At 51.6% G+C, this 14,310-nt stretch overlaps 1 protein-coding gene across 1 annotated transcript; it reads left to right on the top strand.

Moving 5' to 3' along the window:
• Window positions 1-8,588: 8,588 nt before the first annotated feature.
• On the top strand, window positions 8,589-10,342 carry GJD3 (gap junction protein delta 3). Its single transcript, XM_077852380.1, has 2 exons — window positions 8,589-8,752; window positions 9,532-10,342. The coding sequence occupies exon 2, from the start codon at window positions 9,536-9,538 to the stop codon at window positions 10,340-10,342; it is 807 nt and encodes a 268-aa protein (XP_077708506.1). The 5' UTR covers window positions 8,589-8,752; window positions 9,532-9,535.
• Window positions 10,343-14,310: the final 3,968 nt, after the last annotated feature.

Below are 14,310 nucleotides of genomic sequence, written 5' to 3'. Positions count from 1 at the left end.
ACATCAGGCTCCTGGTGCATGGAGCCTGCTTCTCCCTCTGTCTGTGTCTCTGCCTCTCTCTCTCTCTCTCTCTCTGTGACTATCATAAATAAATAAAAATTTTTTAAAAATTTTTTTAATAAAAATAAAAATAAATGTGCCAGAAGAAAAGTAATCTCAAGTTACAGGGGCCTAAACCTAGCCCCAACAGTCAGGTTGATGAAGATCTGGAAAAATGAGCCATTTCATCAGAATCCGGGCCAAAAGGTCAAACTGTCCTAGCAATTCTCATTTTAAGAAATGTAGTTCAGAATAAAAATTGGAACATGGGGCGCCTGTGTGTCAGTTGGTTAAGCGACTGATCTAATTTCACCACAGGTCATGAGACAGCCCATCCTCAGACTGCAGTGGGTGTGGAGCCTGCTTAAGATTCCTCCCTCTGCACCCCCACATTCTCTCCCTCTCTCAAAAAGAAAAAGAATTGGGACATGTGCCTAATTGAATTTAAGTTTAAAAAAAGAGGACATGCAAAAAGCCATGAAACACAGAAACACAGGAAATCTCTCGTAGTTACATAATTTGGCAAAATGCTACCATGAGGGGAAAATGGGGCAAAATGTACAAGGGATTTCTTGTTTCTCAAAATTACACGTAAATCTACAATTATCTCAAGAAAAGCCACATACAAAGATGCTTATTGAAGTTGATAATAAAATTGAAAGGAACAATGTCCAACAATAGGAGACCTCAGTCAGATAATTAGCTTAAACAAATTATGGTACAATGAGAAATACCAGGTACTTCTTAGGAATGATCATATATATTACTGACTGACATGAAAAGATACCCAGGACCTTACAGAGTGAAGAAGCCTGGTTACAAATTAGAGGTGAAGTGGCTCAGTCAGTTAAGTGTCTGCCTTCAGCTCAGGTCTTGATCCCAGGCTTCTGGGATCAATTTCTGCATCCAGCTCCCTGCTTGGTGGGGAGTCTGCTTCTCCCTCTATGCACTCCCACTTGTGATCTCACATGCTCTCTCTCAAATAAAATCTTTAAAAAAACAACAAATCAGTTCCCATCTAAGTATGCATTTGTTTATAGAAGGAAAGCACATAAACCCTCTTTAGGAAAAAAAAAAAGTCTAAAACATTTACCTTGTATAAGTAGAAGCATCCAATTCCTGATTTCAGCTCAGGTCATGATCTCAGGATCTTGAGATTGAGCCCCACGTCAGGCTCCACATTCAGCATGGAGTCTGCTTGTCCCTCTTCCCCTGCTCTCCCTCTCTCTCTCAAATAAATAAAATCTTGTTTTAAAAGTAGAAATTTGCTCCTGATCCGCAATGTACTTGCTAAGATTCCAAGTGAATATATCTCTTGACTTCATTCCTTAAGCCAATTGACATTCTAGAAGATAAAAATTCTAGTGGTAATAAACCTGGTTATATATACATTTAGACCCTTAATAGAATAGTTATTTTCTACACATGAAACATTGCTTAGATAAATACAGGCCACATCCATTAGAATTGCAAAAGAATAGTTAGAAAATAAGGGATTCGGGCAGCCCTGGCAGCTCAGCGGATTAGTGCCACCTTCGGCCCGGGGCCGGATCCTGGAGACCCGGAATCAAGTCCCGCATCGGGCTCCCGGTGTGGAGCCTGCTTCTGCCTCTGCCTGTGTCTCTGCCTCTCTCTCTGTGTGTCCTATGAGTAAATAAATAAAATCTTTAAAAAAAAAAAAAAGAAAGAAGAAAGAAGAAAAAAAGAAAGAAAGAAAGAAAGAAAGAAAGAAAGAAAAGAAAGGATTCAAAACTTGCATTAGTTGATAAATAATACAATAAGCTTACTAAGCCTTTTCTTTTAAAACACATTGTAACCCACTGTTCCTGCTGCAAGAGAATTTTTTAAGTGATTTCTGGCCATATTTTCCTAAAACCCAAAGACAAAAATTTTTTAATTCATTAACTGGCTTCTAGAGTGATAGATATCTGTTCTGACCCGCCCAGTGTCCCTCTCCTGTGTAATTCCACTTTTGGAAAATTATTCTGAAGTCCAGAAAACAAAAGGTTTGTGTCCAAAAGCATTCATGGTAGCTATTTACACTAGTGAAAAATTGAGAATAGAATAAGTGTCCTACAATGGAAGAATGGTTAAACTGGTACACCCTTACCATGTATTACAGAGTCATTAAAAATCATATTTTCCCAGAACATTTAACAGCACAGGAAAGTCATTGTATTGGGTATCAGGGAAAAAGGATACAAAAACTATCCATATACCAAAACTCATTGAATTATATTATAAAATGGTGTGTTTTACTGTGTAAATAGTGCAATAAAAAGCTAAGTTTTAGGGGCACCTGGGTGGCTCAGTTGGTTAAGCATCATCCTTTAGCTCAGGTCATGATCCCAGGGTCCTGGAATTTGCCGTGTCAGCCTCCCTGCTCAGGGGGAGTCTGCTTCTCCCTCTCCCTCTGCTCCTCCCCCTGCTCATGCTCTCTACCTCACTTACCCTCTCTCTCTCTCTCTCTCAAATAAAATCTTTACAAATACAATAAATTTTAAAAAGCTGTTAGTGTGAGTCTCAAACATAAACCAGTGCTTCTCAAACTTGTACTTAACAAATCCATTAGAGATCTTGTTGAACTGCAACTTCTGACTCAGTAGGTCTGGAGTGGGGTCTGAAGAGGCATTATCAACAATTTCCCAAGTGATGCCAGTGCTGCTGTTTGGAGACGCAACCTGGAAAAGCCAAGGTGTAAACCACACACCAGTGTTCCTTTATGTGTGGTCCCTAGACCAGCAGCATTAGCATGACCTGAGAGCTTGTTAGAAATTTAAATGATCAGGTCCATGATCATGGACTTAAAAGTACTAGTTTTAAGAAGTGCCCCAGTTAGGGGCAACTGGATGGCTTAGTTGGTGAAGTCTGGCTCTTAATCTCCACTCACGCCTTGATCTCAGGGTTGTGAGTTCAAGCCCTATGTTGGGCTCCATGCTGGAAGTGGAGCCTACTTTTAAAAAAGAAAGAAAGAGGGACGCCTGGGTGGCTTAGCGGTTTAGCGCCTGCCTTCCACCCAGGGTGTGATCCTGGAGTCCAGGGGTCAAGTCCCACATTGGGCTCCCTTCACGGATTCTGCTTCTTCCTCTGCCTCTCTCTTTGTCTCTCATGAATAAATAAACAAAATCTTAAAGAAAGAAGAAAGAAAGAAGAGAAAGAAAGAAAGAAAGAAAGAAAGAAAGAAAGAAAGAAAGAAAGAAAGAAAGAAAAGAAAAGAAAGAACCATTCCAGTTAATTCTGATGCAATCTGAAATTTAAGTATGCTATTGTGCATTGAAAGGCCAACTGCAGGTGGGCTCCCCTGGGTGGCTCAGAGGTTGAGCGCCTGCCTTCTGCACAGGGCATGATCCTGGAGTTCTGGGATCCCCACATCCGGCTCCCTGCAAGGAGCCTGCTTCTCCCTCTGCCTTTGTCTCTGCCTCTCTCTCTCTCTCTCTCTCTCTCTCTCTCTCTCGTGTGTGTGTGTGTGTGTGTGTGTGTGTGTGTCATGCATAAATAAATAAATAAATAAATAAATAAATAAATAAATAAAATCTTTTAAAAAAGAAAGAAAGGCCAACTGCAGGGACACCTGGGTAGCTCAGTGGTTGAGCATCTGCCTTTGGCTCAGGGTATGATCCCGGATTCCGGGATGGAGTCCCATACTGGGCTCCCCACAGGGAGCCTGCCTCTCTCTGTGTGTCTCTCATGAATAAATAAATAAAATTCTTAAAAAAAAAAAAAAAAAAACGAAAAGAAAGAAAGGCCAACTGCAAGTTGCAGCAAAATGTCATGTTTTCCTTTGGATAATGAAATTTGGGTGATTTATGTTTTCTTCTTTGCATCTTCCTATAGTTTACAAATATAATAAATGTTACATGTCTTCTTTCCAGCTGAAAATAACCATAATTTTTTTCAGATTATAAAAGTAATATATGGATTCTAGTTCTAATATGATGCTGAACCTGTACAGCCAGGAATCCTTCTCAGTGCCTGTTACTCATGTGTGGCACCAATGCAAAATCTGAGGGTGTCTGCAAGCTATGTTGAAAACCATGTAATGGTTAATTGTATGTGTCAACTTGACTGGGTTAAGGGATGCCCAGAGAGCTGAGTGTCTCTTAGGACGTCTCCGGAAGAAATTAGCATTTGAATCTGTAGACTGAGTAAAGATCACCGCTAAGTGAAGATCAACGCGGCTGGGCATCACCCAATCCGCTGAGAACCTGAATAGAATTATTCAGTTGGGGGATGGCGCAGCGGTTTTGCGCCTACCTTTGGCCCAGGGCGCGATCCTGGAGACCCGGGATCGAATCCCACATCGGGCTCCCGGTGCATGGAGCCTGCTTCTCCCTCTGCCTATGTCTCTGCCTCTCTCTCACTCTCTCTCTGTGACTATCATAAATTAAAAAAAAAAAAAAAAAGAAGAAGAACAAGAATTACTCAGTTGGTAGGGGCCGACTTGAGGTAACTGAGTTTCTCTGAATCACCACCTAAGCGGAGAGGGCCAGTAACAGGAGCAGATCTGTGACGGGGAGGGTGAAATTCCCCTTCTTGCGCGCGAGGCCACCTGGAGGGGGGAAAGACTACATTTCCCAGCCTTCCTTGCGGAAGGATATCCTGACCAATGATATGCGAGCAGTCGGTCACGGGGGCAGCTACTGGGAGAGACCGCGGTGCGCTTATTTCTCCAGCCTTCGTCCCGACTCCGTGCCCTGCGTGCAGTGCTGCTGACCTGACCGTGGAGAACGAGGGCCATAGCCAGGGAGGGGTTTGCAAGGAGCCTGCTCCCCCAGGACTTTGGGGCGCAGAGCTCCCTGCCATCGATGAACAGCCCACCACCCTCCTTTTATGTTTTTTTTTTAAGATTTTTTTTTAATTTTTATTTATTTATGATAGTCACAGAGAGAGAGAGAGAGGGAGAGAGGCAGAGACACAGGCAGAGGGAGAAGCAGGCTCCATGCACCGGGAGCCCGATGTAGGATTCGATCCCGGGTCTCCAGGATCGTGCCCTGGGCCAAAGGCAGGCGCCAAACCGCTGCGCCACCCAGGGATCCCCACCCTCCTTTTATGTAAGAGGAACAGGGATGCCTCGTGGCTCAGCGGTTGAGCAGGATCCTGGGACCGAGTCCCACGTCGGGCTCCCTGCATGGAGCCTGCTTCTGCCTCTGCCTGTGCCTCTGCCTCTCTCTCTCTGTGTCTCTCATGAATAAATAAATAAAATCTCTTAAAAGAGGCGGGGGGGGGGGGGGGCGGGGGAGAACCAGCTTCTCTGTTTAAGCCACTGTCTACTAGTTTTGCTGTTACCTCCGAACCTGGTGTTAAGTAATTGTAGAGCCAAGGGAGAGGTCAGGCAGGTCCGGTGTGTGAGGCAACCACGGAGCCGGCGGGGGGTATTGGGAGCCGCAGGCTGAAGCCCCCCGGAGAGGACAGGGAGCCTTGAGGGCCTGGGGACAGAAGGTCGCCTGTCCGGAGGATCTTCAGGCCTGGAAAGAGTTTGAAGGGTCAGACACGATGCAGCAGGACGGGTGGGGGTGTTATGGAGGTGCTGCAGGGCAACCAGGAAACCAGGCGCCCACCCTTTGGGGGCCGCGCCTTCCCCACCCTGGCCAAGCTGGGAAGGAAGACAAGAGAGGAATTTTACCACTAACCCGTCTTGGAGTTTTCATTTCTACCCAGGACCGGACATTATGATTACTGATCTCAGACCAAATTGGCCATTTAAGTGATCACAAGCTTTAGAGGTGATCAGAGTGAGCAACTGAGGCATGTGCCCCACCCCCGTTCTCAGGGTCTTGGGGGGAGATGAGCTGCAGCCTCTGCGACCCTCCCACCCCACTTCATTCATCCACCTGACAAATATTTACTGAGCATCTACCATGTGCCAGAAGCTGTTCCGGGTGCTAACACGGGACAGTGAACAAGGCACCAAAACTCTGCCCTCATGGAGCTTACGTGCTAAGGGAGATGGGTGCTACGTGGGATAAAAAATAAAAAGTACCAAGTATGTTATATAGTGATCGGTGCAAAAGAAATAAAATTGAGAAAGAGGACAGGGAGTAGAAGGTTAATTCTAGTCAGGGCCGCTAAGGAAGGCCTCACTAAAAGGCAGAATTTATTTTTTTTTTTTTTTAAGATTTTATTTATTCATGAGAGACAATGAGAGAGAGGCAGAGACACAGGCAGAGGGAGAAGCGGGCTCCTTGGGTGGAGCCCGATGTGGGACTTGATCCTGGGACCCAGGGATCACGCCCCGAGCCAAAGACAGATGCTCAATCACTGAGTCACCCAGGCGCCCCAAGGCAGCATTTCTATAAAGACTAAAAAACATTAGAGGAGCAGAGGGAGGAGACAATACCATCGTGCCCTGATGATATCACTTACTGGGTACAACCATGCGGTGCCTGCATATGTGTGTCCCCGTGTCACAGAATGGCTCCACAGCCTCACAGGCTAGGGTGAAGTGTCTGGGACAGAGATTGACTGTGAACCTGGGCAGGATGGGCCTCTCAGCCCAGCTCCAGATATTAAGTATGGCCAAGAATGGGGCCATGTGTCGCCAGCCCTGGATAGCATCAGTGACACCTCCTCTCAGGCTGGACAGCGCTATCTGGGAAGGACGATGGGCCCCAGAGATTGAAGTCTCCCCTGTCTGGCCCTGTGGCACCAGGGCTGGGGACACTGCAGTGTGACCATGCGCCTGCCTCACCCGAGCCCACCAGCTCTGCCATTTCCCACTTCTGACAGGCAGACAACCTGATGGGTTTTTTCCAGGCTGGGACAGTGGCCTGACCCAGCAGGGACCATGAGTACAGGGGCAGGGACCATTGGACAGGCAGGAGAGATGATGAGGTGTGTCCCTGAGCCCCCATGGCTGGGGCTGGGGGTCGGGGGTCGGGGAGCAGCTTTGCCAGAAGCAGGCAGAGGTCAGGGTTGGGAAGGTCAGCCATGCCCCCACCCCACATCCTGTTTTTGGAATGTGGGGCCCCAGCCTGTGCTTTCCTTTGGACTTTGTCCAAGGCAGTGTCTCCCCACCCAGGCCCACTCCCAAGGGAACTCTGCCTGACGGTGGGAGGGTTCCCCAGCACATCCATCATTAACCTAGGGTTTTTCCAGGTTGGGCTGGGCCGCTGAGCCAGTGTGGGTGAAGGGCACATTTCCCACCCCTTCCTGAAATTGGGCCAGGGGGTCTCTGTCAACACATGGAAAATTATACAGGCCCCCGTGGCTAAAGGAAAGAGGAAATGTCATGGAGGAGGAGAGTCTTGGCCTCCCCATTCAGAGAGGGACAGTCATGGTCCACTTGCAGAGTCTGGGTCCACCAGAGCCCCCAGAAGCCCTGGGGATTGTCAGACCCTGGGCAACCCAAGCTAGAAGGAGGACAGTTCCATGACGGGCTTAAGCACATGGGCTCCCAGCCAGTCAGGCCAGGCCTGAGACAGCAACCAGCTACATACTTGCTGTGTGACTGTGGGCAAGTTGCTGAGACCCTCTGAGTCCCAGCTTCCCTCCTGCCAGGGTTGTCAAGAGGATTAAATGAGCTAATTTGTGTGAAGGGCTCAGCACAGGGCCTGGTTGAGAGCAGGTGCGCAGGTGAAGGAGGGGAATGGTGTGCAGGTTGGGCAGATTCCTAGAAAGGCCTACAGGGGATGAACAGAATGTCTCAACCTCAGGGATCCCTTCCCTGGCCACTCTGGTCACCATGACTCATCCTGACTCTTTCTCTAAGGGACAGCTTTTCCTGCCACCTAGAGCCAGAGGATGTGATTCAGAGCCTTATAGGGGAAGAGAAGTCTATTTATTTTTCCCATTATAAAATAACATGCTTATTATAATAAATCTGGAGATTACAGAAAAGTGGGAAGAAAGCAAAAGCTTTTTTTTTTTTTAATTTTATTTATTTATTCATGAGAGACACAAGCAGAGGGAGAAGAAGCAGGCTCCACGCCGGGAGCCCGACGCAGGACTCGATCCCAGGATCACTCCCTGGGCTGACAGTGACGCTAAACCGCTGAGCCACCCAGGCTGCCCCAAGCAAAAGCTTTTTAACCACCAATGCCGACCACTCTTGATGCCTTCATGGTTTCCATATGGGATCTTTTTCTGGGCCCAGGTTTTCTTTGTTCTCCTTAATATGACTGGGACCTTAGCATTAAGACATAGAAGTGGAAGGAAACCTGGAGGTCAGATGGCCCAGTGTCCTCAGTTAACACACCAGGAGACTGGCCCGAAGAGCTCAGTGACTGTGCTGCTGCCCCCAACTTGCTGCTGCCCCCAACTCAGCACCAAACCTCTCTCCAGCCCGGAAGTTGCCAGTCAGTTAATAGTGGGTCTAGACCTTCCAGTTTGGGGGCATCTGTAAGGTGGGCTTCCATAACCCACATCCCGCACCCCCTGTCAAAAGCAGTTGGTTCTGATTAACCCCCTCCCCCATTCCCAGAAGGAGACACAGCAGTGGGATGGGGGTAGGGGTGGCTTAGGGATCGAAAGGGAGGGCTGGCAAAGGCCAGCAAGGGGCATGGCCCTGTGTCTGTTCCCAAGGGTGGAGCCAGCCAACAGGGCCACCCTGTCCCTTTAAGAGAAGGGGGAGAGCAAGCCCCTCTCGGCCATTCTGTCCTGTCATCCATCCTGGCCAAATCCAAAAGGGAAAATGAAAAGGAGCCTAGGAGAAACAAGTCCCAGCCATCTCCCAGGATCCCTCCCTCAGCTCTAACACCTCAGCTGCAGCCACAGGGTGAGTGGGGTCAGGTGAGGGTCTGGGGGCACCAGGGGCCTGTGGGACCTGGGTGAGTGTGTGTGTGTGTGTGTGCGCGTGCACGCCCTTGGAGGAGGTTCTCAAGAGATGTGGGAGGCTGGAAGTAGAGGGACACCAGGGAGGAGATGGGAGAGGGCTGGGCCTGTACCCTGCCACTCCGGGGTGGGATGGTGGGGGACACCTCCAACAAAGGATACTACTGATAGAGTTATGGAAGTGGGACTACTTTTGTGTCCACCCCCCAATTCTGAAAGAAGTTCAGTGGGATGAGAGGGGCGAGAGAAGTGACAGGCAGAGAAAGGAGGTGAGGCGGCTCCGGGTCTGCTGGCTCCCACCTCTCCCAGGGGGGATCTGGAGTCGGGGGTTGGAGGCACCATGGTCGCCCATGGAAAGCATCCTCGAGCACATAAGGGCGCCGCTGGGTCTCCGCTTCCACAGTGCAGCGGGTGGCCGCGCCTCCTTGATGTCCATGTTCACTCCCTACAGATCTGGACTCTGGAGCACCAGGGTGGGGCTCCTCCCCAGCGCCTGTGGTCCCGGGGAGAAGGGCACCCACAGGGGCGCACCTCCTAACCCCTCCTGCCCTCCACCCCACCCCACCCCCGCGTCCCCTAGATACCACAATAGCCCAGCTGAACCCAGGCCTAACGGAGCCCTTGCCTCGCCCCAAGGTCAGAGGAGGGCTAGCTGACCCCCCCGGGGGCTGGGGGGGACGCTGGTCAGCGGCCTCTGACCCCCCCCACCCCCCGCGTCCCCAGCGCCATGGGGGAGTGGGCGTTCCTGGGCTCGCTGCTGGACGCCGTGCAGCTGCAGTCGCCGCTCGTGGGCCGCCTGTGGCTGGTGGTCATGCTCATCTTCCGCATCCTGGTGCTGGCCACCGTGGGCGGCGCCGTGTTCGAGGACGAGCAGGAGGAGTTCGTGTGCAACACGCTGCAGCCGGGCTGCCGCCAGACGTGCTACGACCGCGCCTTCCCCGTCTCGCACTACCGCTTCTGGCTCTTCCACATCCTGCTGCTGTCGGCGCCGCCCGTGCTCTTCGTCATCTACGCGGTGCACCGGGCGGGCAAGGGCGCGGGCGCGGGCGCGGGCGCGGAGGCGGAGGCGGAGGCGGACGCGGGCCCCGGGCCGTCCCCGCGCCGCCGCTGCTACCTGCTGAGCGTGGCGCTGCGCCTGCTGGCCGAGCTGGCCTTCCTGGCGGCCCAGGCGCTGCTCTACGGCTTCCGCGTGGCCCCGCACTTCGCGTGCGCCGGCGCGCCCTGCCCGCACACCGTGGACTGCTTCGTGAGCCGGCCCACCGAGAAGACCGTCTTCGTGCTCTTCTACTTCGCCGTCGGGCTGCTCTCGGCGCTGCTCAGCGTGGCCGAGCTGGGCCACCTGCTCTGGAAGGGCCGCCCGCGCGCCGGCCGCCGCCACCGCGCGCACGAGGGGGCGCAGCTGCTCCCGCCGCCGCCGCCGCCGCCGCCGCCGCCGCCGCGCCCCGCCCCCTGCGGCCCGCCCGCCTATGCGCACCCCGCGCCCGCCCGCGACAAGGCGTCCCTGGCCACCGCCCGCCAGGACCTGGCCATCTAGGGGCGGGCCGCAGGGGCTCCCGCCGGGCTGTCCCCGCGACCTTGGCCGCCCGGGCGCTTCCCGGCGCTCGCGGTGGCGGTGGCGGTGGCGGTGGCGTGGGGCCGGAGGCTGAGCTGCGGCAGGTCGCGATGCCAGCCTCATCCACGTGGCAGGGAAAGGGACGGGGGCCGCTGGGGAGAGCGCGTAAGAGGACACAGCAGGGCGCAAAACGGAGGTTCCGGTGGTGCCCAGGAAACAGAATCGTGACACCAGCTTCCCGAGGGCCTCCCCTTGTTCACGCTGGGTGGCCGCCCTAGGTGTGTGCTCACATGTACACTAGGTATGGCGTGAGCTGTGTGTGCATATGCACATGTAAGACCCGTGTGAGCTGTGTGTGCGCGTGCATGCATGTGTCCTGAGTGAGCTGTGTGTGTGCATTGGGTGTGCACAGCTACATCCTACGCGGGCTCTCCGTGTGTGTGTATACCTTGTGTGTGTGAGTCCTGTGCATGTGTGCATCTGTATGTCCTGTGTGAGTGTGTATGTCTATGTGTGGCTGTGAGGGAGAATGAGAGAGGGAGATCTCTGGCAAGGTGCCAACAACAGCCACAGTGGCACTGCAGAAGCTCTCCGCTCTTAATGGAGCCCACACAGGGAGGAGAGAGGTGCCCCTTCCCCCTGGGCAGGCCCCAGAGCTGTAGGGCTTGTGGGCACCATCCACACGCTCGACTGTGTCGCCAGACCAGGGTGGCCAAACCCTCCCTTTGATGGAAGCACAGTGGGGGTGGGCAGTAGGGTCAGCAGGATTCTTTTCTGTCTTCACTTCCTCACCTGGCTGCTGTTCCCCAAGTTCATAAACATGGCCAAGTTCCTTCCATCCTCAAAAGAAATATGCCCTAAAACGTGCTCCGGGCCCTGCATTTCCCTGCAGCCACCACCATCTTCCCTCCTGGGGGGATACTTGGCTGCCTCTTGTCCCCCTCCTGTATCTTCTCTGCCCCATCTGTCTTCCTCCCTTGTACCCCAGCGGTGCTGATCTCCATAAGCTCACCCAGGACCTAAGTGACATCCAGCGGCCCCATCTGACCACGCCCTGGGCCTTATCCAACCCTGCTGAGCAGGCCACCACCACCCACTCTACCGTCTTTTCTCCTACGTCCCTGGTCCCCCCCCTCTTTGTCCTGGACTCTCCGGCCCGTACTGCACACAGCGGGCAGAGGGGTCTTTCTAAATGGTCCTCCTGCTTACACTCTCGGGGGCTCCCTGTCATCAGGATAAGTCCAGTGCCTGGATGAAGCTTCTGAAGTCCCAACCCTGTCCCAGCTGGCCCCAGCCCCACTGCATGGGCTTCCTATGGTTTCTGCACTCAAAGCATAGAGTTTTTCCTCTTCTTACCAGGCATAGTGACCAATCTCCTTCTAGATGTTACAACGTGCTGTTTCTTGGCCTGGAGCAGCCTGCCTGTCTGCAGCACTCCCACCTCACCTAGCTAATTCCTGCCTACCTTTTGGTCTCATTAGGGAAGAAATAGATGCCTTCCCTCACAGCGCCCACACCCAAGTCAGAACTAGGTGCCCCATGGCACCCATGCCTCTGCAGGCAGAGCACATCTGCTGGATGGCATTGCTTGCTCCTCCACACTGGCCCATAGTAGGTGCTTAGTAAATTTGTGTTGATGAGGAACTGAAGGTGTCTCTGGGGCCCAAAGGCTTATCCATGCTCATGGCAGGCAGCAACATCTCTCTGATGACAGTCAGTTATGTGTGCAAAGCCTGGACCTCCAACAAATTCAGATGGGGATATCCAGCTGTTTTCCAGATGTGTTCATTCAAGAAATATTTGTTGAGCACATACTATACGCCAGGCAATGTTCAAGATCAGCACTGTGCAAGAGAAATAGGATGTGAGCCACATGTGTAATTTTAAATTTTCCATTAGCTACATTAAAAAGTAAAAGGAAACAGATGAAAGTAATTTTAATAACATATTTTCTTTAACCCAGTATATCCAGAATGTTATTTCAACACATCATCGATATAAAGAAGTCTTAAGGAGATATTTTACATTCTTTTTTTTTGTACTAAGTCTTTGAAATCTGGTGTGTGTTTTATGCTTAGAGCACATCTCAGTTTGGACCAGCCACATTTTGAAGGCCCAGTCACCACACTTGGCTAGTGACAACTGTATCGAACAGAGCAAACTTGACGTTGGGCTTCAATAGTGAACAAAACCTGCCTTCGTGAAGCTTACATTCTGGTGGGAAGGAGGGCAGTAGAATATACCACCAGGTATTGCTCAAAATAAGGCGAGACAGTGACTATCCCTGAGGTGTGACCCTGGAACAGAATGTAGCAAAGAGCTAGCCCTGAAGCTGGCTCCAGGAAGGGCATTCCAGGTGGAGGGAATGGTGAGTGCAAAGGCCCTGAGGCAGGAATACGTTGGGGGTATTTGAGGGCAGCAAGAAGGCCATGTGGCTGGAATAGAGTAAGGGATGGGAGTGAGGGTCACCAGCACCTCAAATGCAACCCCAACTGCTTTAGTTTCCCATCTCAATGTTGATGTCTCCATCCACCCAGGCCACCTCCACCAACTACTGCCAAAGCCTGTCTTCTGCCCGCCTCCCATGTCCTGTCAATCACCTGGTCTTCCCATTTTGCCACTTAAGCATTCTTCCCCTCATGCACTCTCACCCCTTCAGAGTCTGCCCAGGGCCAGCCCTGTCACCGGTGGCCTGGAGAGCTCCCACGGCTTCCACTCTGCTCCCTGCAATTCCCATCTGAACAGCTAGCTCACTGGCTTGAAATCCTTCACTCCCATCACTCTCAGGGTCAAGTCCGGCTCCTGGACCAGCCCTGGCCTGCGCCCATCCCTGCCCCTCCAACTTACTTCTTCCAGCATTCCAACGGAAATGGTTAAAGCACAGAGCTGGTGATGGTTTGTGATCACATGAAGCTATTTATCACCTCTGTGCCCCTGCTTGCTGACTCTTCCCCTTAGACCTTCAGCTGGGAGGGGGCACCTCTTCCACGAAGCCTTCTGATATTTGCCCCAGGCCTGGTTAAATGCCCCGTGGGAGGCCAGAGATACTGCTAAACATCCCCCCATGCACAGGACGGCCCCCCACCCCAACAAAGAATCCCTAAGCCCAAAATGTCACTTGTGTGGTGGTTGAGAAACCACTCAGCAGCGATGGACTGTGAGCCATGGAAAGCAGCCTCAAGCCCCAGCCAAAGGTACTACTGGGGCAGGGGGCACTTTGTAAAGGTGGGGCTGCTGCTTTAGTCACCACAGTGAGGGCAACCCTCTTGGCATTTGGTAGGGAGAGGCCAGAAATGCCATGATGCCCTCCTACAGTACAGAGTTGTCACATGTGGGGTCACCCGTGGCTCAGTCGGTAGAGCATGTGACTCTTGATCTTGGGGTCATGAGTTTGAGCTCCAGGTCAGGTTCAGGGCTTACTTAGAAGAAAGAAAGAAAGAAAGAAAGAAAGAAAGAAAGAAAGAAAGAAAGAAAGAAAGAAAGAAAGAAAGAAAGAAAGAAAGAAAGAAAGAAAGAGCAGCCCGGGTGGCTCAGCGGTTTAGGGCCGCCTTCAGCCCAGGGCGTGATCCTGGAGACTCAGGATCGAGTCCCACAGTCCCATGTCGGGCTCCCTGCATGGAGCCTGCTTCTCCCTCTGCCTGTGTCTCTGCCTCTCTGTGTGTGTGTGTGTCTCTCATGAATAAATAAATAAAATCTTAAGAAAGGTCACACATGACTTTAGGATGTCCCACGGGACAGTCACACAATGTCACACAAACCTCTCTATAATTGCCTGAGCCCAAAGCCTGATCTGTTTTACATGTAAGACATTATTAGGGTTTTGTTTGGGGACTTTTTTCTTTTTTTTTGGTACGGTTATTATTATATATTGCCAGCTTTTATTTGAATCCCAATGTATTAATTAAAAGCAGAAGCAATCATAGGATGATGTCATCATGGGCAAAAACACA

This window comes from Canis aureus, chromosome 16, assembly GCF_053574225.1.
Source record: "Canis aureus isolate CA01 chromosome 16, VMU_Caureus_v.1.0, whole genome shotgun sequence".
Lineage (NCBI taxonomy): Eukaryota > Metazoa > Chordata > Mammalia > Carnivora > Canidae > Canis > Canis aureus.
The sequence above is the reverse complement of the archived record's forward strand: the minus strand, read 5'-3'. Positions and strand labels throughout refer to the sequence as shown.